Source organism: Amblyraja radiata, chromosome 2 (genome assembly GCF_010909765.2).
Source record: "Amblyraja radiata isolate CabotCenter1 chromosome 2, sAmbRad1.1.pri, whole genome shotgun sequence".
In the NCBI taxonomy this organism is placed as follows: Eukaryota; Metazoa; Chordata; class Chondrichthyes; order Rajiformes; family Rajidae; genus Amblyraja; species Amblyraja radiata.
In genome coordinates this window covers 100,237,211-100,261,067 of record NC_045957.1, presented here as the reverse complement: position 1 = coordinate 100,261,067, position 23,857 = coordinate 100,237,211, and the positions used below count along the sequence as shown (strand labels likewise).

At 41.7% G+C, this 23,857-nt stretch overlaps 1 protein-coding gene across 2 annotated transcripts in view; it reads right to left on the bottom strand.

The window, feature by feature from the left end:
• The window catches only part of LOC116966099 (dynein heavy chain 5, axonemal-like), a 350,576-nt gene that overhangs the window by 284,470 nt on the left and 42,249 nt on the right, over positions 1 to 23,857 (bottom strand). For both annotated transcript variants that reach the window (XM_033012270.1, XM_033012280.1), the window contains exons 10-14: positions 16,886 to 17,051; positions 15,126 to 15,219; positions 14,873 to 14,971; positions 14,604 to 14,785; positions 5,912 to 6,031 (exon numbers count right to left, since the gene is read on the bottom strand). In XM_033012270.1, coding sequence (XP_032868161.1) covers positions 5,912 to 6,031; positions 14,604 to 14,785; positions 14,873 to 14,971; positions 15,126 to 15,219; positions 16,886 to 17,051 — 661 coding nt within the window. The remainder of the gene's footprint in view (positions 1 to 5,911; positions 6,032 to 14,603; positions 14,786 to 14,872; positions 14,972 to 15,125; positions 15,220 to 16,885; positions 17,052 to 23,857) is intronic.

The following is a 23,857-nucleotide window of genomic DNA, read 5'->3' as shown; positions in this document are numbered from 1 at the left end:
AATACAATTAATGTATACACACAGACATTTTACTTTTGACAGAACCAATGCATTTAGCTTACATTTGCAAAATCTAAGTGACCTTGTTTAAATGATCACTATCAACCATTATAGCCACAATGCCAATAGGGAGGCAGGAATGGTGATGGAGAGGAGAAGTTTTACTATAAGAAATACTTCCTACAAACCTCCCAAAATGAACTGCTCCTTACCACATTCCTTTGCAGATACTACCATTGCAATCTGCACCAACACCCAGACCGCACAACACCCGTCATTACCTTCCAATCCACTGCCCTCCCTCCTCATCCTGGATGTTTCTCCCAACAATTCCCCAAACCAGTACCCAGACCAAGTCCAGGACTTCCCTGATTTCTCTTGAATATTCTTCACTGGTGCACACACAAACAGTTTACTTTGTAAAAGTCTGGCTCTGTCACTTCCAAAGCCTTGGGCCTTGTGGTTATTGAGTTGTTAAGTAATGGGTCCACAACCAAGACAACCTTAGGAAAAGCCAGATAAACACTCGGCCTGTATCTCTTTAATTAATAGCATTTTGTGAATATCTTCAATATATTCTTCCTCTTATATTTGTTTTCAAGGCAACTCAATACCTCGATCTTTGAAAATAAACACACATGTAAAACAATTTTGTCATTAAGAGTGCAAACATATGGTGGTTGATAGCCATTGATTTCAACCATTTGTTTCTCAGGAAGTTTCATGAGCATACGTCAAATTTAAAGTCTGACATTTCCAGCAGGTCAGATCCCAGCACATCTGATTGTCAGCTCCATTACCAGACTCAGCATTGAGCTCAGTGTTGGAGCTGTAATTCCCTGCAGAGTGGTTCCAAATGCACTTTGCATCCAGTTCAGTTTAGTTTAATGTCACATGGACCAAGGTACAGTGAACTTTTGTCGCCTGCTAACCAGTAAAGGTAAAGACAACACATGATTACAATCGAGCCATTTACAGTGTATAGATACATGATAAAGGAATAATGTTTAGTGCAAGTTATCCACCCAACAGCTTAATGCCAGAAAGGGCTAGCACATGAATGATTTGCACCACAAATGCAATTAAATAGGATGGTGAACAAAGTTTAAGTACAAATAGGTGCTTTACTTTTACTTTATTTCAATATTTCATATATTTCCATTATATGTTTAAATCAATATATTCAGGTATTTTAAAAGGATGTTTGTAAGCTATTAAAAATCAGCATGCTCCAATGGAAGGTCAGAACGATCTGCTGACTGGGTGTTGTGTTAGTCTGTGCCAGGAGCTTGTCCCTCTTTTAATAAGGTACTCTTTGTCACATTCTGCAGGTTCTTCGTGGTTCTCCTTATAGGAAGACTTTATACTACCTATAAGCCTACTTTATGGTTGTTCTTTGTGTTGTCAACAATTTCTGGCCTTCAACTACTGGATGCTTACAACTCTTTTATATTCTCTCACTTTTATTTATGAACATTCAACATTCATGAGTGCAAAAAGCTGAGGAAATAATTACACTTATAAAGATAGTTTAAAAAAAATCTCAAACATGAAATATCTGCAGCTACAAAGATAGACACAAAATGCTGGACTTTCCCCTGCAACCGCAGGAGGTGCAACACCTGTCCCTAAACCTCCTCTATTGACTCCATCCAGGGACCTCAACAATCCTTTCAGGTGAGGCAAGGTTCACTTGCACCTCCTCCAACCTCATCTACTGTATCCGTTGCTCTCTGTGTGGACTCCTATATATTGGCAAGACCTAGCACAGGCTGGGCGATCGTTTCACTGAACACACGCTCGATCTGCCTTGGCCTACGCGATCTCCCAGTTGCCAAACATTTCAACTCCCTTCCCATTCCCTTTCTGTCCTAGGCCTCCTTTACTGTCAAGGTGAGGCCACCTGAACATGGGAGGAATAGCACCTCATATTTACTTGGGCAGCTTACAACCCAGCGGTATACAGTAAATACTGATTTATCTCATTTCAAGTAGTCCTTGCACTCCCTCTCTCTCTGTCCCTCCCCCACCCTTGTCATATTGCTAGTTTCACTGTTTGTATCCCTTCATTATCACTCTTCCACAGCCAAAAATGGACCATTGTGGGCTCCACCATTCTTGCATTATCAGAGCCGGCTGTGATTTGTTCTGTACCTTTTCATACCTCTAGTTTCCCTCTGCCCTGACTCTCATGGGCCTATCCCATTTATGCAACTTTTTCGGCGACTGCCGGCACCCGTCATAGGCCGTTGCAGGTCGCCGAAAATTTTCAACATGTTGAAAATCCAGCGGCGACCAGAAAGACGCTACGACTCTTTGGGCGACTGAGGAGACCACTCACGACCATACAGGCGACACCCCAGCGACATGTCATGGGGCGAAGCCTGTATGGTCGTGAGTAGTCGCCCAAAGAGTCGTACCTTGTTCTGGTGCTGAGAGAATGGTGCAGCTGGGCTTGTACACTCTGGAGTTGAGAAGGATGAGAGGATTGCAGTTGAATCTTTTTATTTTAAAAGCCTTTGAGTATTGTTCCAGTGCAAGGTCGATTAAAATATGCAGAATGCTATTTGGCTATTGTATGACAGAGGTTTGCAGCTCAGGGCCCAACCAATAACTGACATGAGCCTCCTGTACAGAGCCTCCTGTACATATGCCTTTCTCAGCATGGTAGCATTACTGGACATCTTTTTTTTCAGATGGGTGTATACATGCACTGATTTTTGAAATGGTGAGCTGTATAGCTATTTATGTGTCAAGTGCTCCCTCTCCTGGATAAATTATGACTTCTCATTGCATTTTTTTCCTCAGCAGAATTGTGTCATATTCAATTAAGTTGCACCATGATCATGTCCCTAGATATTAATACAGAAGAATTAGGGCATGAAAAGGGATTTTTCATACAGTAAACAGTACAAAGTTAAAGCTTCTGTACAACTCCTGTAACGTAGGTTTAATGGATGCACAAGGAACTGCAGATGCTGGAATCTTGAGCAAAACACAAATTGCTGGAGTAACTCTGTGGGTCACGTAGCATTTGTGGAGAACATGGATAGGCGATGTTCCTGACCCGAAACGTATCTTCCACAAATGCTGTCTGACCTGCTGATTTACTCCAGCACTTTGTGTTTTGCTCAAGATTCCAGTATTGAACAGGGAGCTTTCTTCAGGTTGTTCGCAGTCGTGGGAAGAAAGAAGGAAAAGAGATGGAGGAGGGACTAAGCCTGGCAAGTGATCGATGGATCAAGGTGAGAGGGGTTTGATAGACAGAATAAGGGGTTTGATAGGCAGTTTGCAGATGAAAGAGCTGGATAGGCAGATTACAGGTAAAGTGGGTTTGATAAGCTGGTCCGCCTAAACTACCTCTCACCTACATCTACCTATCATTTGCCAGGTTTTTTCCTACCAAAGTTCTTTACCAGCTTTCTGAAGAAGGGTCCCGACCCAAAAGATCACCTATCCATGTCCTCTGCAAATGCTGTCTGACCAGCTGAGCTACTCCGGCACTTTGGACTACATAGGTTTAATACTAACTTCAATTGCTGTCTATCTAGAGTTTGCACATTGTCCCTATGACCACATATTTCCCTGAATGATCTCCTAAATCTCAAAGAAGTGTTGGTTAACAGGTTGATTAGTTACTGTAAATTACCTCTAGTATACGTGGGTGACAAGAAAATCAGAGAAAGAGTGAATAGATTACAGGGAAATAAGCCAGAGAGTAGGACAGATAGGATTCCATGGGGAATCAAGGTACGGGGTCAGAAAAAAAATAGGAAATAAATAATAAAAGGATCAAAAACACAAATGGTCTGTTTATAGTGTTTTGTAACAACTGCAATAACGTACAATACTGCTGAGATGTGGGCTGTTATATCAGTATTCTGTCCCTCAGGTTATACAATGCAATATAATTAATATTTGACATTTATGACACCACAAAGGAAACATTGAATCATCCACTAGATCTACATGGTTTTCAAGTCAGCTTCAAAAAAACTAGATTAAAAAATATTGAGATTTATTAGATATTGGATAATCAGATATAATCCAAGAACACTGGGGGAAGCTCGAGCAGAAATTGCAGGTGTCCTGGCTGAGATACATTAATCATCATTAGACATGGGTGAGGTGCCAGAAGACTGGAGGGTGGCCTCTATTTAAGAAGGGCTGCAAGGAAAAGCCTGGAAATTAAAGTGAGCCTAACATCTGTGGTAGGCTAGTTACTGGAGAGTATTATGACGGATAGGATATATGCATTTGTATAGGCTGGGGATGATTAGAGATAGTCAGCATTATTTTGCATGCAGGATCCATGGTTTCTGCTGCAAGCAGAGTTCCCACACAGCAAAAGATGTCTGCAGCCTGTGGCAGCAAGAAATCCATCCTGCTGGTCTCACAAACGGCCGGTTGTATGTAAGCTAGGGAAGACTTGTATCTGTTACGCAACCATTTATTGATACACTAATTGGGTCCAGGAAGTATGCAGGGGTACCATTATAGGAACAGCACCTCATATTTCACTTGGCTAGTTTATACCCCAGCGGTATGAACATTGACTTCTCTAACTTCAGATAGCCCTTGCTTTTACTCTCCTTCCCCTTCCCAGTTCTCCCACTAGTCTTACTGTCTCCACCTACATTCTATCTCTGTCTTGCCCCGTCCCCTGACATCAGTCTGAAGAAGGGTCTCGACCCGAAACGTCGCTCATTACTTCTCTCCAGAGATGCTGCCTCACCCGCTGAGTTACTCCAGCATTTTGTTTGTACCATTAATGATCTTATATTTTGGTTAAACCGCTGCCTGCCTTCGAGATAGAGGTGGAGTTTGATGGAGGGAATGAAAATTTAATTAACTTAATATGACAGATGGGAAGGCCAGGAATATGAATTGTGTATTATCTTTCTATATAGCATCATTTGTAGAGATCGTTTGTCTGATCTCCTCCTAGGCGAGGGCACTAACACTGTGAGGGAGTCCTGTCTCTTGCCTGCCTCCCGGACAAGACCCCCAAACGCTGTGCGGGGCCCGCTGCTCACCTAATGAGGGCTCCAATGCCATGCAGATGACCCACCATTTCTCCCGCCTGCATGGTCCTGTTACTCTTCCCTTGTTGCTGATCACAACACGCAAGACCACCAGCCAATGAACACATGTCCCATCCCTAACCTCTCTCCCTTTCCTCTCTCCTCTGAACCCCCTTTCCCCAACCACATTACCCCCCACCATCCCCCCCCCCCCCTCCGAGCCCTCCCTCCCATTTCCCTCTTCTGATTCCATGCCTGGCCTTAGCTCTAACCCCATGCCTTCACCATCCGCTCTGACCTTCCCCTCTCTGACATTGAGCAGTCTGTCCCCAGCAAAGGCCTCCCCTTTGTAACCCTGAGTGAATTCTGAACTCACCATGATGTCGAGTTCTTCTGTCACTTCTGCCTCTATTATTTCTTTGGCAAGGACCCCTCTTCCTTCACTGACAACCCTTTATCCCGTTTCCAACGCTCCTCTTCAACTTGGATATCGTTCTTCGGCCTTTCACCTCTTGACCTTCTCATCCTATCTGCTTATATGACATCAACGTCTTGATTTCCCTCAACCATTGCAACCTCACATCTTTCAAATTCAAATCTTTTCACTCTCAGAAAAAGCAGTACAGATGAAAATTCCCACCTTACCATGTAAACTGTCAATTTCCCATGACAAATGCTGCCTGACCTACTAAGTTCCACTTGCCGATTCCAGCAGCTGCAGTCTGGTGATAGCACTGGCCATTTGTCTGTCCCATAACTTCTACGTATATCTCAAGTGGTATGTATGGTCAGAAAGTTTAAATAAGAATTAACGTAAAATGGAATATAAAGCCAAATTTGGCTGCATTTATCATGTAGATACTGTTAAATCCGAGCAATACAATTACCTAAATTCAAATTGCCTCTCCTTAGGATTTTCCTGAAGCTTCTCCCTGATTCGTTGGAAGTGTTTTTGATACTCAAGGTTTAACTGTATGCTTTCCTTGATTCTCTTCAGCAGTTCCTGTCTGAAATAGGCAGTAAATTAAAAGTTGTTTTCTTTTTCATCAAACAAGTTAATATGAGTTTACCTGTAAAATCTATTTCTAAATGCTAGCCCAAATGTTTGGGAATTATTTTGATCAAGAAGCTTCAGACAAAATGCGTATTTATAAAGCATGAAATATATTAAAATGTTGAAATACATAGATTATCTATTAATATATAAAACTCTCGCCCAAAATTCCGAAACGGAACTCCGTCCGGCTGTCACATTTCTTCCATTGATTCCCTGCAACTCCGAAACTGGACGCAGAATCGCCGACATCTTTTCCATTTCGGTAGAGATTTCACTTTTCTTTCTAAGTATCCGCTCCTCATTACATTCCGTCGTGTTTAAGTACACGTTTTTAATCAAATCCTTCCCCCCCCCCCCCCAATATTTCAAAACTAAACTGGCTTCACACCCACAGAACCTTCACCAGCCCCAGCCCCTGCTGAACGTTCCATCGTGTGATGTCACAATGCCCAATCTTCACATATGTCCAATCGGAATGGATCCATTTACATATGCCTATGCAGGAGCCCAAGCCAATGGTGAACGTTCCATCGTGTGATGTCACAATGCCCAATGCTCAAAGACATCGTTGCCATAGAGAGGGAGTACAGAGAAGGTTCACCAGGCTGATTCCTGTTATGTCAGAACTTTCATATGAAGAAAGACTGGATAGACTCGCCTTGTAATCGCTAGATTTTAGAAGATTGAGGGGGTATCTTATAGAGACGTTTAAAATTCTTAAGGGGTTGGACAGGCTAGATGCAGGAAGATTGTTCCGGATGTTGGGGAAGACCAGAACAAGGGGTCAAAGTTTAAGGATAAGGGGGAACGCTGAATCGCCGACATCTTTTCCATTTTGGTAGAGATTTCTCTTTTCTTTCTAAGTATCCGTTCCTCATTACATTTCGACGTGTTTAAGTGTACGTTTTTAATCAAATCCTAACCCCCCCCCCCCCCAATATTTCAAAACTAAACTGGCTTCACACCCACAGAACCTTCACCAGCCCCAGCCCCTGCTGAGCGTTCCATCGTGTGATGTCACAATGCCCAATCTTCACATATGTCCAATCGGAATGGATTCATTTACATATGCCTATGCAGGAGCCCCAGCCAATGGTGAACGTTCCATCGTGTGATGTCACAATGCCCAGTGCTCATAGACATCGTTGCCATAGTGACAGTACAGAGAGTCAGATGTGGGCCGAGGAGCCTTCAAGACAACATGAGATGTTCCCATATTGTGTGAAAATATTTACGTCATTCACCCCTGAACCTCGATAAGAACACCACCTGCACATCTTAATTAAATTAGAGAAAAACGGAAAAGAGGTCGGGCATTTACACTTTTAAGGCTCTGTGTGTGTCGAAGCTTCGTGTGTGTGATGCCGCACCGCTAACCCCCCCACCACCCCCCCCACGCGGTGCCGAGACGGACCCGACTTCGACGACTTCAAGATACGATATTTTAAGACGGCAGGGACCCGACTTCGACGACCAAATCTCCCCTGGGGGCTACAGGTAGGGAACGGTCTTTATGCACTTTTCCAACTCTGTGTGTGGGGGTGGTTAGTGTGTGTGAGGCGCCCGCCCCCCCCCCCCCCCCCCCCCAGTGGGGGCTACGGGTAGGGAATGGCTGCGTTGGGGGATCAGACCCAACGGGTTTGCCATTGGTCGTCGTGTTTAAGTGCACGTTTTTAATCAAATCCTAACCCACCCCCCCCCCCCCCAATATTTCACAACTAAACTGGCTTCTCACCCATAGAAGCAGCACCAGCCCCAGCCCCTGGTGAACGTTCCATCGTGTGATGTCACAATGCCCAATGTTCAAATACATCGTTGCCATAGAGGGAGTACAGAGAAGGTTCACCAGACTGATTCCTGGGATGTCAGGACTTTCATATGACGAAAGACTGGATAGACTCGGCTTGTACATGCTAGAATTTAAAAGATTGAGGGGGTATCTTATAGAAACTTACAAAATTCTTAAGGGGTTGGACAGGCTAGATGCAGGAAGATTGTTCCAGATGTTGGGGAAGTCCAGAACAAGGGGTCACAGTTTAAGGATAAGGGGTAAATCTTTTAGGACCGAGATGAGAAAAACATTTTTAACACAGAGAGTGGTGAATCTCTGGAATTCACTGGCACAGAAGGTAGTTGAGGCCTGTTCATTGGCTGTATTTAAGAGGGAGTTAGATGTGGTCCTTGTGGCTAAAGGGATCAGGGGGTATGGAGAGAAGGCAGGTACAGGATACTGAGTTGGATGATCAGCCACGATCATATTGAATGGTGGTGCAGGCTCGAAGGGCCGAATGGCCTACTCCTGCACTTAATTTCAATGGTTCTATGTTTCCCTCTCCGAAACCCCTCTCCCACCCATCCCTCTCTCCCCCACCCCCCTTCCCTCTCTACGCCACCCCCTTCCTCCTACCCCTCTGTCCCTCTTCCATCACTCCCCCTACCCCTCTCCACCTCCCTCTCCACTCTTTCCCCTCTCTCCCCCACCCCTCTCCCCCTCCCTCCCTCCTTCCCTACCTCCCCATCCTCCCCCTCCACCACATCTATCTCCCCATCCCCCTCTCTCACCCCCTACCCCGCTCTCCTTTCCCTCCCAAATCTGTCCCATTTCCTCCACCTCCTCTCCCCTCCCTCCCCTCTTCACATCCCCCCTCCCTCCCCCCACCTGTGTGTTTGGGGGTTGGTTAATATGAGTTTGATGCCGCAGCCCCCCCTCCCCCCCCCTGCAAAACGCCGTTGGGGAAACAGACCCAACGGGTCTGCACTTGGTCTAGTAATTATATAAAGCTCTTTACATGATCACAATATCATCAATGCATCAATACTGTACTAGAACAGTTGAACTCCAGATATAAAGTGACTTCCCCTGACAGCAAGGCAGCATTTCATCAAGTGTGGCCTCAAGGAGCCCTTGTAAAACTTAAGTCAATGGCATGCTAATCAATTTAGCATACTGGGCCAGTCCCATTTTCCTGCATTTCACCCACAGGCCTCTAAACCCTTCCTATCCAAATATTTATCCAAATGTCTTTTAAAAGTTGAAATTGTATCCACGTCTATGGCTACCTCTGGACTACTGTTTGTAGATCTAATCACTACACTTCAGAAAGAATGTCGAGCTCTGAGAAAAGATTAATTGAAAAGTTAGAATAATGCACCTAGGGAATGTCTTTATTGAAGTGATAGCGGTTGAGAGAAAGTTTCTAAGAAGTGTTCAGAATGACAATTGCTTTAGGTTGGATAAACAAAAGAAAGTTGTTCCCTCTATCAGGTTCAAGGACACCAATTTAAATTTGGATAACAGATGTAAAGAATATAGGAGAAATACCTTTCTTATGAAAAATAGTTATTAATTGTAATTTACTGCCTGTTACCATGGTGCCTTCAGCAAAAAGGAATTACATGGGTCCTAGAGAATAATATGTAGAACTATGGGGAAAGGAGGAATGGGACATGGAATGGCTGTACTTTGAGCTGGCACAGACTTGATGGACCCAATCGACATCTTCTCTGCTGTAACAGCTCTACGATTCTATGAAGCTATGTGAATCAGCCTAAAGATGGTGTACTTACAATTACAATACAATGTAATTATGTAAAGTACAAGAAGTCTGTAAGGGCTCCGTTCCCCAGAACGTTTGTAAAATGACTTTTCTATACATCAGAAATGAACAATTTCAATGGGTGACAATTAACATGAAAATGTATTTAGAAACATAGAAACATAGAAATTAGGTGCAGGAGTAGGCCATTCGGCCCTTCGAGCCTGCACCGCCATTCAATATGATCATGGCTGATCATCCAACTCAGTATCCCGTACCTGCCTTCTCTCCATACCCTCTGATCCCCTTAGCCACAAGGGCCACAATGTCTTAATGTCTTCCTCTTTGTGCTTAAATGGTATTGAATCATATTGTCCCACATCCAATGGCTAGTTTCAATTACCTTAAAAGTATCAATGGATGTTACGTGGTTTGATAAAGTATTTTACAAGTTTTATAGAGTCACAGAGTCATAGAGTAACACAGTGTGGAAACAGGCCCTTCAGCCTAACTTGCCCACACCGGCCAACATGTCCCAGCCACACAAGTCCCACCTGCTAGCATTTAGTCCATATCCCTCCAAACCTGTCCAATCCATGTGTCTGTCTAACTGCTTCTTAAATGTTGGGATAGATCCTGCCTCATCTATCTTCTCTGGCAGCTTGTTCCATACATCCACCACCATTTGTGTGAAAAAGTTACCCCTGAGATTCCTATTCAATCTTTTCCCCTTCACCTTAAACCTATGTCCTCAGGTCCTCGATTCATCTACTCTGGGAAAGAGACTGTACATCAACCTAATTTATTCCTCTCATGATCTTAGTAGCCTCTATAAGATCACCCCTCATCCTCCTGCGCTCCAAGGAATAGAGTCCCAGCCTACTCAACCTCTGCCTATAGCTCAGACCATTTAGTCCTGTAAACATCCTCGTAAACCTTCTCTGTGTCCTTTCCAGCTTGACAACATCTTTCGTATAACATGGTGCCCAGAATTGAACTTGATACTCCAAATGTGGCCTCACCAATGTCTTATACAACTGCAACATGATCTCCCAACTTCTGTACTCAATACTCTGGCTGATGAAAGCCAATGTGCCAAAAGCCTTTTTGACCACCCGATCTATCTGCGACTCTACCTTCAGGGAACTATGCACCTACACTCCTAGATCCCTCTGCTCTACAGCACTACCCGGAGCCACTGTGTAGGTCCTGCCCATGTTAGACTTCTTAAAATGTAACACCTCACATTTTTCTGCATTAAATTCCATCAACCATTCCTCAGCCCATGCCCAATTGATCAAGATCCTGTTGCAATTTTTCACAACTATCTTCATTATCTGAAAAACCACCCACTTTTGTATCATCTGCAAACTTGCTAATCTTGCCGTGTATGTTCTCATCCAAATCATTGATATAGATGACAAACATTAACGGGCCCGGCACCGAACCCTGACGTACACCACTAGTCACAGGTCTCCAGTCCAGCAACCTTCCACCATCACCCTCTGCTTCCTTCCATAAACTGACAATGCAATCTCAATAGACGAGATTGCATTGCATTTGCATTGCCAGTTTCCAAAGCAAATCTCTGCCATCGCCTCCTGCTGTAAATTGACACCTACATTCTTTTGATTTGTTTACTTGTTCCGAACAAGTAAAGACATAAATAGGGATAAATAACAACAATAAAATCGAAATAGTCAAACAATTGGACATTCCAGGCAATATTTGCAAAGCAATGAAAAGCATAAAGCAAAATTTAAATGTCCAACACTTTTTCTTTACAAGCTCGAAAAGGAGTGAGAAGAAGAATAACTTATTTAATCTCACCCCTTCTCCCTAAACCCCTCTTCCATATTTAATAATTAATTAATTAATCATAATAATACCCCAGACAATTTTTAGAGATGCATACAGACATATATATACATACAACTGATATACACATACAAGTAATATATATGAAGTAACCAAAAAACATAAATAAATAATAAATAAAATAATAAATAAACATTAACCCCTGTTTGTCAACCATCCCCTTCATTCCTGTACCTTGTGAAAAAAAGTTTTTTGTATGTCATTTTGAACTGGTTCATGTTTGGACATTGCTTTAACTCCACATTCAAACTGTTCCACAATCCTACTCCACAGACCGAAATACAAAAAGTCGATATTCTTAATAAACAACTGTGTCTGATTCCTGTGAGGAGCTACGTTTAAACAGTTTTGAATATTTGTTGTCCTTTGAATTAACTAGCTGCTGTTCCTATTCCATAATCTGAAGTCTGTTTATCTATAACTAACTTTTCGATCTTGAAAAATACTTTAAAATGATATGGGAGAATTTGTGTAAAGTCACATTTCCACAAGTCAGATCTTACATAACTGGAACAATAATATATTCATAATCACCGATCTCAATATTAAACTTAATATTTAATGTTATATTTTCAAGAATCATTGGAGTAATCTTGTGAGCTCGTAATTTCAGAAGTTCTAGTCAACTCTTAAATGTGCAGTTTGAATTGATAAACATCCCAAAAACAGAAATACCAGTAGCTGCCGTTCCTTTCTACACATTACTTATTGCTGGTTTGTTTTATTGCCTACAGAATTCTAAGGGAGCTACCAGTCAGACCAAAGCTAAACAATTTAGACTGTATGTTTCTGTTTGAATTGAGTAGTTTCACTTCTACAAATTTTCTATTTAATGATCCAGCCAAAAATCCCTCACAAACCTTCACTGAATTAGATCTGAACATGGTTTCTGAATATTGCTCATTTTAAGCATTTTATATTTTGAATTATAAGAGTAAACACGACTAAAAGGTCTTTCTTTTTCAGCAGTGTCACTGATCATTTCTAATGCTAAATCTCAACCGCAATTCATTATCCGTAACTACATTAGAAGCTACTATTTTTGAAGACATATCGGGAAAGGAAAGTTCTCACTTTCGCAACACCCAGGGGGGGGGTAACAAAACTATTCTTTACAATTAACAATCAGCAACTAACTGGGTCCAGAATTTACAAGGCTCAGGGAATGGAGATTGTTCCGTTCTATTCAATATTTCAAATCAACAGATGTAAGTTTAGAGCCACATTAAAAAAAATGAACACCAATTCCAGGAGAGTACCAAAGAATTATGCTCATTAAGCTAACAGGAATGCCAATGTCGTCTGTCAATATGTTAATTCCCTCCCAGATTGCAAGTTTTGTTTAAAATGCTTTTTCATGTCAGAAGGCAGAAATTAGTTTTGTTTATGAGTATTCAGGGGAATATACACAGAGATTCTAAAAATCCCCTATTCTAATGTTACTTCTAAAACAAAGGCTGTAAATCTGGAAGAGTTCTAAGTGATCATATGAAGTACCTGTGTATCAGTGTTGAATGTACAAAAATCTAGTTTACTTGTGCAGTCAGAAGTCAGCAAACGTGGTTCATGGCAGTTTCCTGAATGGTTGATTGGCTGCAGCACCTTTCCCTACCCCCAACATAGGTGTTGATATAAAACATGGTGGGATGAAGTAGTTACTCTTACTGCCACCATTCCTGTTCCATAAACGTTCTTAACAAACCTCCATAGTCTTAGCATTGGGATTGGAGAGAGGAGGTTCACAGTCTGACCATTTTTTGTAAACAATGCGCATTACAATGTTCCCAGGCCACCAATCATTCAAATCTTGGCCAGATTGGAAGAAAGATCTTACAAAGGAATTTACTGCAAGCTGTACTTCCCTCTCAATGTCAGTATATTAATTCAATTCAAGATGAATCAAGGTGGAATAGACAAAAAAGCAAAAATGAAAGAATGATCTACAAGCAAAAAATGAAATCACGAACTTCCTACAACACTCCTTCTGTACAGTCAACACACAATAAATTAATGTTCATGATTTTAAATATATTAGTCTAAAATATCCTCTGTTGTGCTGCATGATAAAGTTCCAAATTCACTTTTTTTCCTCCTTGGGAATTCTTGAGCTCTGATTTATTTGCAACCACAAGTTTGTGAACTGTCCCTCCCTAGAGTCTGTAAAAGATAAAACAACCAATAGACAAGGAATAGGGAATAAAAGCATGTGTATTGAATATTCTCCACCTCAACACAACATGCATTATTGCTCCCAGTTGAACACTGCGCAATAAAGGTCACAAGAATAAATTTACAAATGGGAAATGGTACACTGGAGCATTAGTCAGGTCTTAGCTGAAGTTGGAGTTATTATGCATTCCAGTGTATGTTGCAGGTGTGAATGCTGTCGTGTTTTTTGAGGACTTCAATTTTAGTGTGAAAACATTCTTGAAAATTCCCAATTACTATTCACACTGACCTCATTAGTGAGTACTATTTATTTTTAAAATACTAAAAATACATAATGTACAATATAATAGTAAAAGTCATTGCCCAGATTGAAAAAATTACAAATATTACAAAACAAAATTTGAAACTTGCCTTCTCACCTGGACTTCTTAAATTAGGTAAGCATTTTTAATCTATCACTATTGAGATACTGAATTAGGAAATGCAGCCCAACAACATGAAAGATTCGGTCCAACTACAGATCAGTCTAGCACCTGGGAGAGGTCAATCTGAGGGCTGGAGTATGGAAGTCAGTCCAGCATGTGGAGAGGTCAGTCAGTAGGAGGCACTAGAGAGACCATTCTGTGCGCAGGGTTGGAGAGGTCAATCCACTCCCGTTTCAGGAATGCCTACTTTTTTGGTCCTTTAAAATAAATTCCCTGTAAATCTGCTTATATACTGTATTTTATGATGAATCACATTGTTGCAGCTGAGCATAAGGAACTTCACTTTGCATTATACTTGCTGTGGAACTTATTGATCAAGCAATATTTCAGATATTCATTAATTTGTATTATTCTTTAATTTTTGTGCTCAGCAAATTTATGAAAGATTTGGTTACAAATAATTATTGTGCAATGAAAAACATCTGTATTCTCAAAAAGTAGATAATGTGATTACCTGTCATGCTCCCATATTTTTACAACACCCTGGCAGAGGTACTTTTTGCACGTGCTAATCATTTGATTGGTAACCTTGATAAAGAGAGAAGTCATATGCTCTGATGTGTTGTAGTACTTTGAAATGCTGTGGATCATCCGAATACTGTTCATCAAGTTGGGAACATGTTCAACCATGGTGGCCTGAAACAATAAATGTTTAAATATATTCTCTTTATATTATATACTTTGTTTAAGTAGAGTAGAATCCATCAGAATATTTCAACCAACCGGTGTGCACTTGGCAAGAGGTCCAAAGAATTTGTCCAGTGTGTAGAGATATTTCACATTATCTTTACCCTCATTTGCTGCATCAGTAATATTGCTATCCTAAACCAATGGAAAATGAAAGATTATTACAAGGAATTGACATCCTCTATAATTTATTTGATGAAAGAATCTACAATTATTTTCATGCACACATTTCATTAAAAATACTAGAACATATTTGCCTAATAAAGTCAGTTTAAAAAGTAAAAGTTACCAGTTTTCTCCAATGTTTCAATGATCTGGATTTTGCAACCTGAAGAATGCCTATTACTCTTCTTACTTGAGGACTCTTAATTTGATCAAGAAGGCTAAAAATTAAAAATAATAAAAATAAATTTTCTTAAAGGCACTAAGTTGAATTCCTGAAGGATATTAATGAAAGAATTATGATAAATTAAAGCTAACAGTCTGGAAGTATCATTTGACCAGAGTCATTAATTGTTTAGTAGGTGGAAGTGAAAATTTGAGATATACTGCCTGGCTTCCATGAAGTCTACCAGGGTCTCTTCTCCTTATTGCAAATTTGTTTGTTTTTAATTCATATTTGAAATCTGATCAGTGCTGCCAAAGCAATATTGATTCCATTAGAATAAATGTTATGAAAATTCGCAGAGGATTAATGACACTAAGACATTAACAGGGCAAATAACATACTTCATACTTAATTGTTATTTATAATGTTATCTATGTTCAATGAAACAATGAATTCAGTCAGTAGTCAGTTACCCTGACATAAAGTAAAGTTCTAACAAAATAATGCAACAAATAAATATTTCTTGTTTCAGTTGGTAGATTAGAAATTTTGTTCCAGAAATATTGAATAATGCTCCCCCGAAAAATATCAAAGAATCGTATTTTGTTTGGAAAACTATACAGTTATCAATAAAGAAGCAAATGACACAAAACTAATGCGATATTCCCAAAATAGAACAAAAGGAATAAAAGAGAAGGTTTTACTGTGGAAACAGCAATTTATTTTCCTGAAAATCGAGAGCTTGAAAGAAGCTTTTTAAACCCGCTACTGGAGGTGCTGCATAAATAATTCAAAAGCTCTTGCTTTTTATATAAATATATTTGATTGGATCATATCTCAATCCACAGAGTGTGATTTGTAAAAAAAAATAGAAAAAAGGAAACAGAATGTCATCATAAGTCAACTGAAACAGTTGATGCATGTCAGTTCTTTAATTCACATTGCAGGTATGTGACATTTGCACGGCAGAAAGCTAAGTTAAAAAGAAAATTCATTTCTTTATTCAGCCAAAATAAAAACCACAAAACACTGGAATATCTATCACCAGTTGTGTTCAAAAATGAAATCCCCAGGGTTTCAACTAGATTAGAACCACAATGAAAAACAGTCCAATTTCTGCTTTTCACTGCATCTGGCTGATCTTTAGCAGTAGTCCAAGATGAGTTTTGTACTTCTACAATTTGACACATTCTTGGTGTGCCACAGAGTCAGCCTCATGCATGAACAGCTTTTGAAAGGATATTGCATAAAACCTAACTTCCATCATGTCAGAAAAGTGCCACAAACATCATTTATTAGACCCCAAACAAAGTGTGGCGCAAGAACAAATAAATGCAATTATTGAAAGGAAGGGGCCATTACAAAAAAAAATAGGAGCAGACCTCCCCACCACAACCATTTCTCCATCCTCTAGGTAAAACATTCACAGCAATATTAAAATTAGGATTTATACTCCATTACAACATTGAAAGAGGTGTTTATATGTACTAACATGTATGGATGTCCTCAGTGTGCAAAAGGCATAGAACACACTTCAGAACTGCACATGCAATAACATATGGCACCAGCACTCAAAGCAATAAAGTATATCTGATGTATTTTTGTCTATATTTTCTCCATAATTTTCAGTCCCATTTTTCAAACCAATGTCAATTGACATACAGGTAAAGACAATCAATTAAATAAATTGCACAATGAGCTGAAACTATATCAGAACATACCTATTAAACTTTGCCATTTTCATCTTCCAATGATCCAACTCTGCTGAGGGCCCAATGTCATCTGCCTCTTTTCTCATTTGCTCACTTTCAGCTAAGACTTGTTCAATTTGTTTACACCATGACATTAACACTCCCTCAAGTTGCTCCACACATTCAGTGTTGTTAGCTAGGAGTTAAAAAGTAATCTCTATTGAATTTAATTTATTCAAATAATATTTTGATCCATGCAAAGTAATTAAAGAACTTTGTAAACCTGTTAAAAAGTGAATAACTTATTTTGCTTATGACTTAATCAAGGAATTGACTAAAATATATGAACAAAGTAAAAATAATTAGGCCATTCATTTTTTACGTGCCAGCTCTGCCATCCTAAAAAAGCTTGGCTGGTGTTTGAGCTTAATGACACTATCATAAAGAAAGCCCACCAATACCTCTACTTCCTTGGAAGATTGAGGAGATTTGGTATACTAATGAATACCCTCTAGAACTACTACAGGTGTATGGTGTAGAGCATCCAACTCGAACATCCAGAAAACTGGTGGACACTGCCTGGTCCATCACGGGTACTGACTACCCCACCATCAAAGGGATCTATATGAGGCACTGCCATCGGAAAGAACGTATAGGGGTATGAAAAAAATGACCTCCAGGTTCAGGAGCAGCTTCTTCCTAACAACCTGAGAAACATAGAAAAATAGGTGCAGGAGTAGGCCATTCGAGTCAGCACTGCCATTCAATATGATCACGGCTGATCATCTAAAATCAGTACCCCGTTCCTGCTTTTTCCCCGTATCCCATGATTCCTTCAGCGCGAAGAGCTAAATCTAACTCTCTCTTGAAACCTTCAGGCTATTGAACAGTACAAATACCAATTAAACTACAAACTGGCTTGGTTGCACAAAGAACTTTGGGACCTTTTGTTTTGTTTTACACTAATATTGTTTTTTCCCGTTATTTAATATTTTTTTGATTTTATTATGTTATCTATTGAGCACCATGCTTATAGAACTATCATGCTGCAGCAAGTATGAATATCACTGTTCTGATCGGTACATATGACAATTAAACTCTCTTGACTCTTGATCATGGATTCTCTTAATATCCAAAAATCTATCAATCTCTGTCATAAATATGCTAATTGAATAAACTTCCTTGTTAATCCCCTTTACCCGTTCCTCCACTCACTTTAAAGGTATGTGCTCCAGTATTTAACATTGGGGGAAAGACAATCAACCCAGTTTATCCTTCTCATAATTTTATGTACCGTATTTCCCAGCAATGAAGACGCAATTCTTTACCCAAAAAGAAGGCATGAAAATCTACCTGCGTCTTGGAGGCCGAAAGTTAGGTTGTTAGCCAAGAAAGATAGGCTTGGCTATCCCTCATTGCTGGCAGTTGATCAGAAGCGGCTGTAAAGTGGGAAGCGGCTGTAAAAGGACAGTGCCGCTGGGGGGGGGGGGGGGGGGGGGGGGGGGGGGGGGGGGGGGGGGGGGGGGGAAGAGTTCCTTCATAGAGTGTGAGGAGTTGGCGAGGAGGGAAGAGTGCTGGGGTCTGTGATTGGACGCTGGGACCAGACACCAGCCCACCACCTCAGGAACATTCTGCCAGACGGCCAGCCACGGTGTCCTGCGGACAAGGCGAAACGGTGGAGGTGGGGTAGCTACGGGGAGGAAGGCTGGCTGAGGAACATCTGACTTCTCTCGCGTACAGAAGAGGAGGAGAGAGAGAGAGAGAGGATAGAGCGAGAGAGAGTCGAGAGAGAAGAGAGAGTAGCAGAGAGAGAAGCGAGAGAGAGAGAGAGAGAGAGAGAGAGAGAGCGAGAGAGAGAGAGAGCAGAGAGCTAGAGCGAGCGTATAGAGAGAGCAGAGATAGAGGGCGAGAGAGCGCGAAGAGAGAGAAGATAAAGAGAGAGGAGAGAGCGAGAGAGAGAGCGAGAGATAGAAGCAGAGAGCGAGAGAGGAGAGAGAGAGATAGCGCAGAGAGAGCGAGCGAGAGAGAGAGAGAGAGAGCGAGAGAGACGAGAGAGATATAGCGAGCAGATATAGCTAGCTCTCTCTCTCTCTCTCTCTCTCTCTCTCTCTCTCTCTCTCTCTCTCTCTCTCTCTCTCTCTCTCTCTCTCTCCCTCCCCCCCCCCCCCCCCCTAATCCGACCTTGGTGCTACAGCCAGTCCCGGGGCAGGCTACCTGGGAACTGCAGCTAGTCCCAGGGACGCGAGGGATCTGGGAACTGCAGCCAGTCCCAGGGCACGCAGGCGATGTTGCCGACCCCTGGACTAAACCAAACCTTTGATGCTGTCCTGCCATCCTTTTTTCAAAATTTAGCAACTTAAATTGGGGGTGCTGGGAAATATGGTACTTCTATTAGAGCCTTGACCTCTGACACTCCAGGGAAATCAATCCGAGTTTTATCCTATCTCTCATTATAGCTAATACCCTGTAATCCAGGCTACATCCTAGTGAACTACTTATGCATCTCTCCAAAGCCTCCACATCCTTCCAGTAATACAGTGAACAGAACTTCATACAATATCCAAAAGTGGTCTAACTAAAGTTTTATGTTGCTGCAACATGATATCCCAACGTTATTACTGTACCCCAACAAAGCGTGCCCTAAACGCTTTTCATCTTGTGTTGTTGCTTTCAAGTAACATGTTGTTACTTTCAAGGGATATGGATGTTGTGCAGGCAGAGGAAATTATTTTAACTTGGCATCCTGTCTGGCATGGACAGTGTAGGCAGCAGTTCCTGTTCCTGACTGTACGGTTCTATGTCTTTGAATCTATAACTCCACCAATTCCTGTGTCATCTGCAAACCTACTTGTTGGCTCACCTAAATGTTCATCTTAAATCATTTACATTTATCACAGACAATGGTCCAAGCACTGCCTCCTGTGGGAACACCACTGGTCACGGACCTCCAATCAGATAAACACCCACCATCATTCCCCTCAGTCTTCTATGGTTAGGCCAATTGTGAAACCAATCACTATGGATCCCATATGTATTCATGTTCTCGACCTTGTTGAATGCTTTTCTGTAGTCCATGTCGACAACATCTACTGACCTACTCTCATCAATTATCCTCATAGCCTCTTGAAAACATGCGATCAAGTTCACAAGACATGACAACCTCCGCACAAAGTCAAGCTGACTATCCGTAACACGTTGTAGAGCACAAATTGCTGTAAAAGCTCAGTGCATCAGGCTGCACCTCTGGAGGACATGGGTAGACAAAACTTTGCCTCTAGAGATGCTACCTGACTCGCTGAGTTACTGCAGTGCTTTGTGTTCTACTCAAGTTCCAGCATCTGCAATTCCTTGTGTAGCAGTAATAAGTTCATGCTTTTCCAAATGCATGTAAATCCTTAAGAATCTTCTCCAATAACTTCCCTACCACGGATGTGAGGCTCACTGGCCTATACCTTCATGACATACACTGATATATGTCAAATCAAATTGAGTTTATTATCATATGCATAAGAACGGTGTGTTGAGGGTACAAATAAACTCTTATTTGCAGCAGCATCACAGGTATAGAGATAGAGAAAAGTTAAGCAAATCAAGCGAGTTAAACCTCTGTCTCATGGTATGAGTCCACCCACGAGTGATCCCGAGTTTAAAACAAATCAAACTCGTGGTAATCACGTAGAATTAACATAGCGGGATCGTCGGAACTCTTAACGCTAACGGCAGGTACTCGGGAAACTTGTTAACTCGTGAAAGTCTTTCAACATGATGAAAGATTTCCACGAGTCAAATTTACACTTGAAGTAAAAATGTTAAACTTTTAAACTCATTGTAAGAACATAGTAGCCCGTGAGCAGGGCTGGCCTTAAGCCGATTGGACCGATTTCTCCCAATTGGGCCACGCGCCTAAGGGGGGCCCCTGTGTTAATTTTCCGTATTTCGTACGGAAATACAAATTCGCTTTGTTAAATAAAGATTTTTTTTTTAAACATTCACCATACGGATTGTTTACAAAAATAACATGGATAACAACCGCTGCATGGCCATCAGAAACAATGTGTTAACTACTACTGTAGCACTTGTTAACAGCCAGTAGTTAACAAGTATTTATACAATGTGTCATCAATGCATCGATCCACATTCCTCAGTAAATGTAATTATGTTTTGAACAAGTATTAATGACGCTGCGTTCCTTTGAATACAATTCACGCGGCGTCATTAATACTTGTTCAAAACACAATTACATTTACTGAGGAATGTAGATCGATGCATTGATGACACATTGAGAATTTATTAAAACTCACCATTATGATTGAGCCCTTCTTCTTGGTGAGCTTCTTGGTGTGCGGCAGGTTAGTCATTCAATTTACCTATCGACCCACGTTGTGTCTCTCTGTCTTTCGCTCTCTCCCTCCCTCTCTCTCTCGCGTGCTCCCCATCTCGTCTCTCTCTAGCTCTCTCGGCAATCCCGGAATCATTGACGTTTTGCGGTAGACAAAAATGTTGGAGAAACTCAGCGGGTGAGGCAGCATCTATGGAGCGAAGGAAATAGACAACGTTTCGGGTCGAAACCCTTCTTCAGACCCGGCCCAAAACGTTGGCTATTTCCTTTGCTCCATAGATGCTGCCTCACCCGCTGAGTTTCTCCAGCATTTTTGTCTACCTTCGATTTTCCAGCATCTGCAGTTCCTTCTTAGACGTTTTGCGGTGATGGCTGCATCTGCGGTTCCTTTCTGTTTTGGGGTGGGGGGGGGGGGGAAAGAGTCCTGACCCGTGGCGGCTCCTGATAAGTGATATATTCCCTCCGCGGGTGCTGCCTTGCCCGCTGAGTTCCTCCAGCACTCTGTGTTTTTTGTTTGGCTCTGAAGTTGAAGGTGGTCCCCCCTGTGTCTACCTTCAACTCCCTGTCTGTGGTGGCTCAGCGGGACGGGCAGGGGCTCTGGGGAGAGGGTTGCGGTTCTGGTCGAGACCCTTCTTCAGACAATCACAAGTACTCTCATCGACGAGAGTTCAGTTCAGTCTGAAGAAGGGTCTTCTCTCCAGAGTCGCTGCGCTGCCTGTCCTGCTGAGCTACTCCAGCTTTTGGCTATCTTCAATTTCAGAGTTAGATAAAACTTCTCATGGGGGGGCTTATAGCGTCTACCAACCCATTTCCATCACTGATTGCAATATATATGTAACACCACATTGCAGGTTCTAGAGATTTTGATTATATTGAGTGGATGTTTCTAGATTAATTTATGGAAATTAAACATTAAATTCCTTCCATCTGGCATATAAATTCATGACAGTGAGATTTTAAAATTGTTATATTTTGAATTGTTGTGTGAATGGGATTAGTTTGTTATTTGGATAATTAGGCTATTTTTTTAAATTATCCTTTTCTTAAGAAATGGAATCTCCAGGACATTCTTAATGGGAAAGTAGTGGGCAGAAAGGCATGTCATGCGTGGTTTGAAGAGCAAAAACTTGTAGTTTACAATGCCAAAATTGAAAAGTTGAGGAAAAACAAGGTGTGCAGCGTTGTTTATTGATTACAATCTGAGGAGTATGATGATGCTACTGATTATGATATGCCAATGTACCAGCTAGCAACTGATCTTCTCCATAAAGACCTGGTCTATTGCCAGAAATTGTAATTTATTTACCTATCTGTTACAGACTTACAGCATATAAAACAATAATATTAAAGTTCTGATCTGGAGAATATCACATTTTTGAACTTTCAAGGCAGTCTGGGTGTTTATTACTATTTCCGTCACAACGGTCAATTTTGTAATTAGCTACAATTAGGTAATTAACTAATTATATGCTTTAATTTCAGGTCATCCAAGTAAGATGTTTTATATTTGTTTCAGAATGCTTCAATCTATAATAACTGAAAATTTCATTCAGTTCTCTTAATGTTTAAGAAAGTTATGGGCTTTAGACTGTCCTCGATCACAGCTTTTGTGTTAAGTCAATGGAAAAGCAATAGGGAACAAGATGCTAATTTCCGAGTATGAAAATGGCCATAACTTTTTTAATACTGAAGATATGAAAGTTTCAAATTAAAGTTCTTTTTATGCTTTATCTGATGGGATAAATTGCAAACTTGATTTTTAAAATCTCAAAATTTTGTAACATTGCTAGAAAATGTACCTGCATCTTGGAGGCCGAAGGTTAGGTTGTTAGCCAAGAAAGATAGACTTTGTTATCCCTCAGTACAGCAACATCAAGAACAATGTTGCTGTACTGAGGGATAGCCAAGTCTATCCCTCATTGCCAGCTGCTGATGGGAAGCGGCTGTAAAGTGGGAAGCGGCTGTAAAAGGACAGCGCTGCTGGGGTGGGGGGGGAGGGAAGAGTTCCTTTCACAGCCTGTGGGTAGTCTGTCCAGGGGTAAAGTTGCGGGGAGGGCAGGAGCGTTGAGAAGGATGCGGTCGGGGATCATGCCAGCATCCAGCTCAAGAGCGGGTCAGCGGGCGATGGATAACAGGACAGCGGGATGTAGAGCTTACTCCATATGTCAGTGTGAGTAACCTCAATTGATCCCTTGTTCGCGCTGACACAGGAGTAAGCTCCACCGCCCGCTGTGATGTTATCCATCACCCGCTGACCCGCTCCGCTCTATGATCTTTGCTCTTGAGCTGGTCCACTCACTGTTCAGACGGAGAGCACTGCCAGAGGTGAGCGGGCCGGCAGAAGGCGCTGAGATGGCAGTCTGTTCCGCTGTCCGGTGATGGTGGCCACTCATAGCCACGCAAGCTACTTCCCTCCCCGGCCAAAATATGGTGGCTCCGCGCCCGGAGCGCCGCGACAGCGGTGAGTGAGTGGGTTACTGGCATGAACCCCGACCCCCTCCTTCTCAACGCTCCTGCCCACCCCGCAACTTTACCCCTGGCTAGACTCCCCACACGCTGTGAAAGGAACTCTCCCCCCAATTGGTCCCTTGAACCAGTATAGTCATTCAATAAGATGACAACTGATTCAACTTGTCCCGGTGTGCTCCCGTTTTTCCCACCAT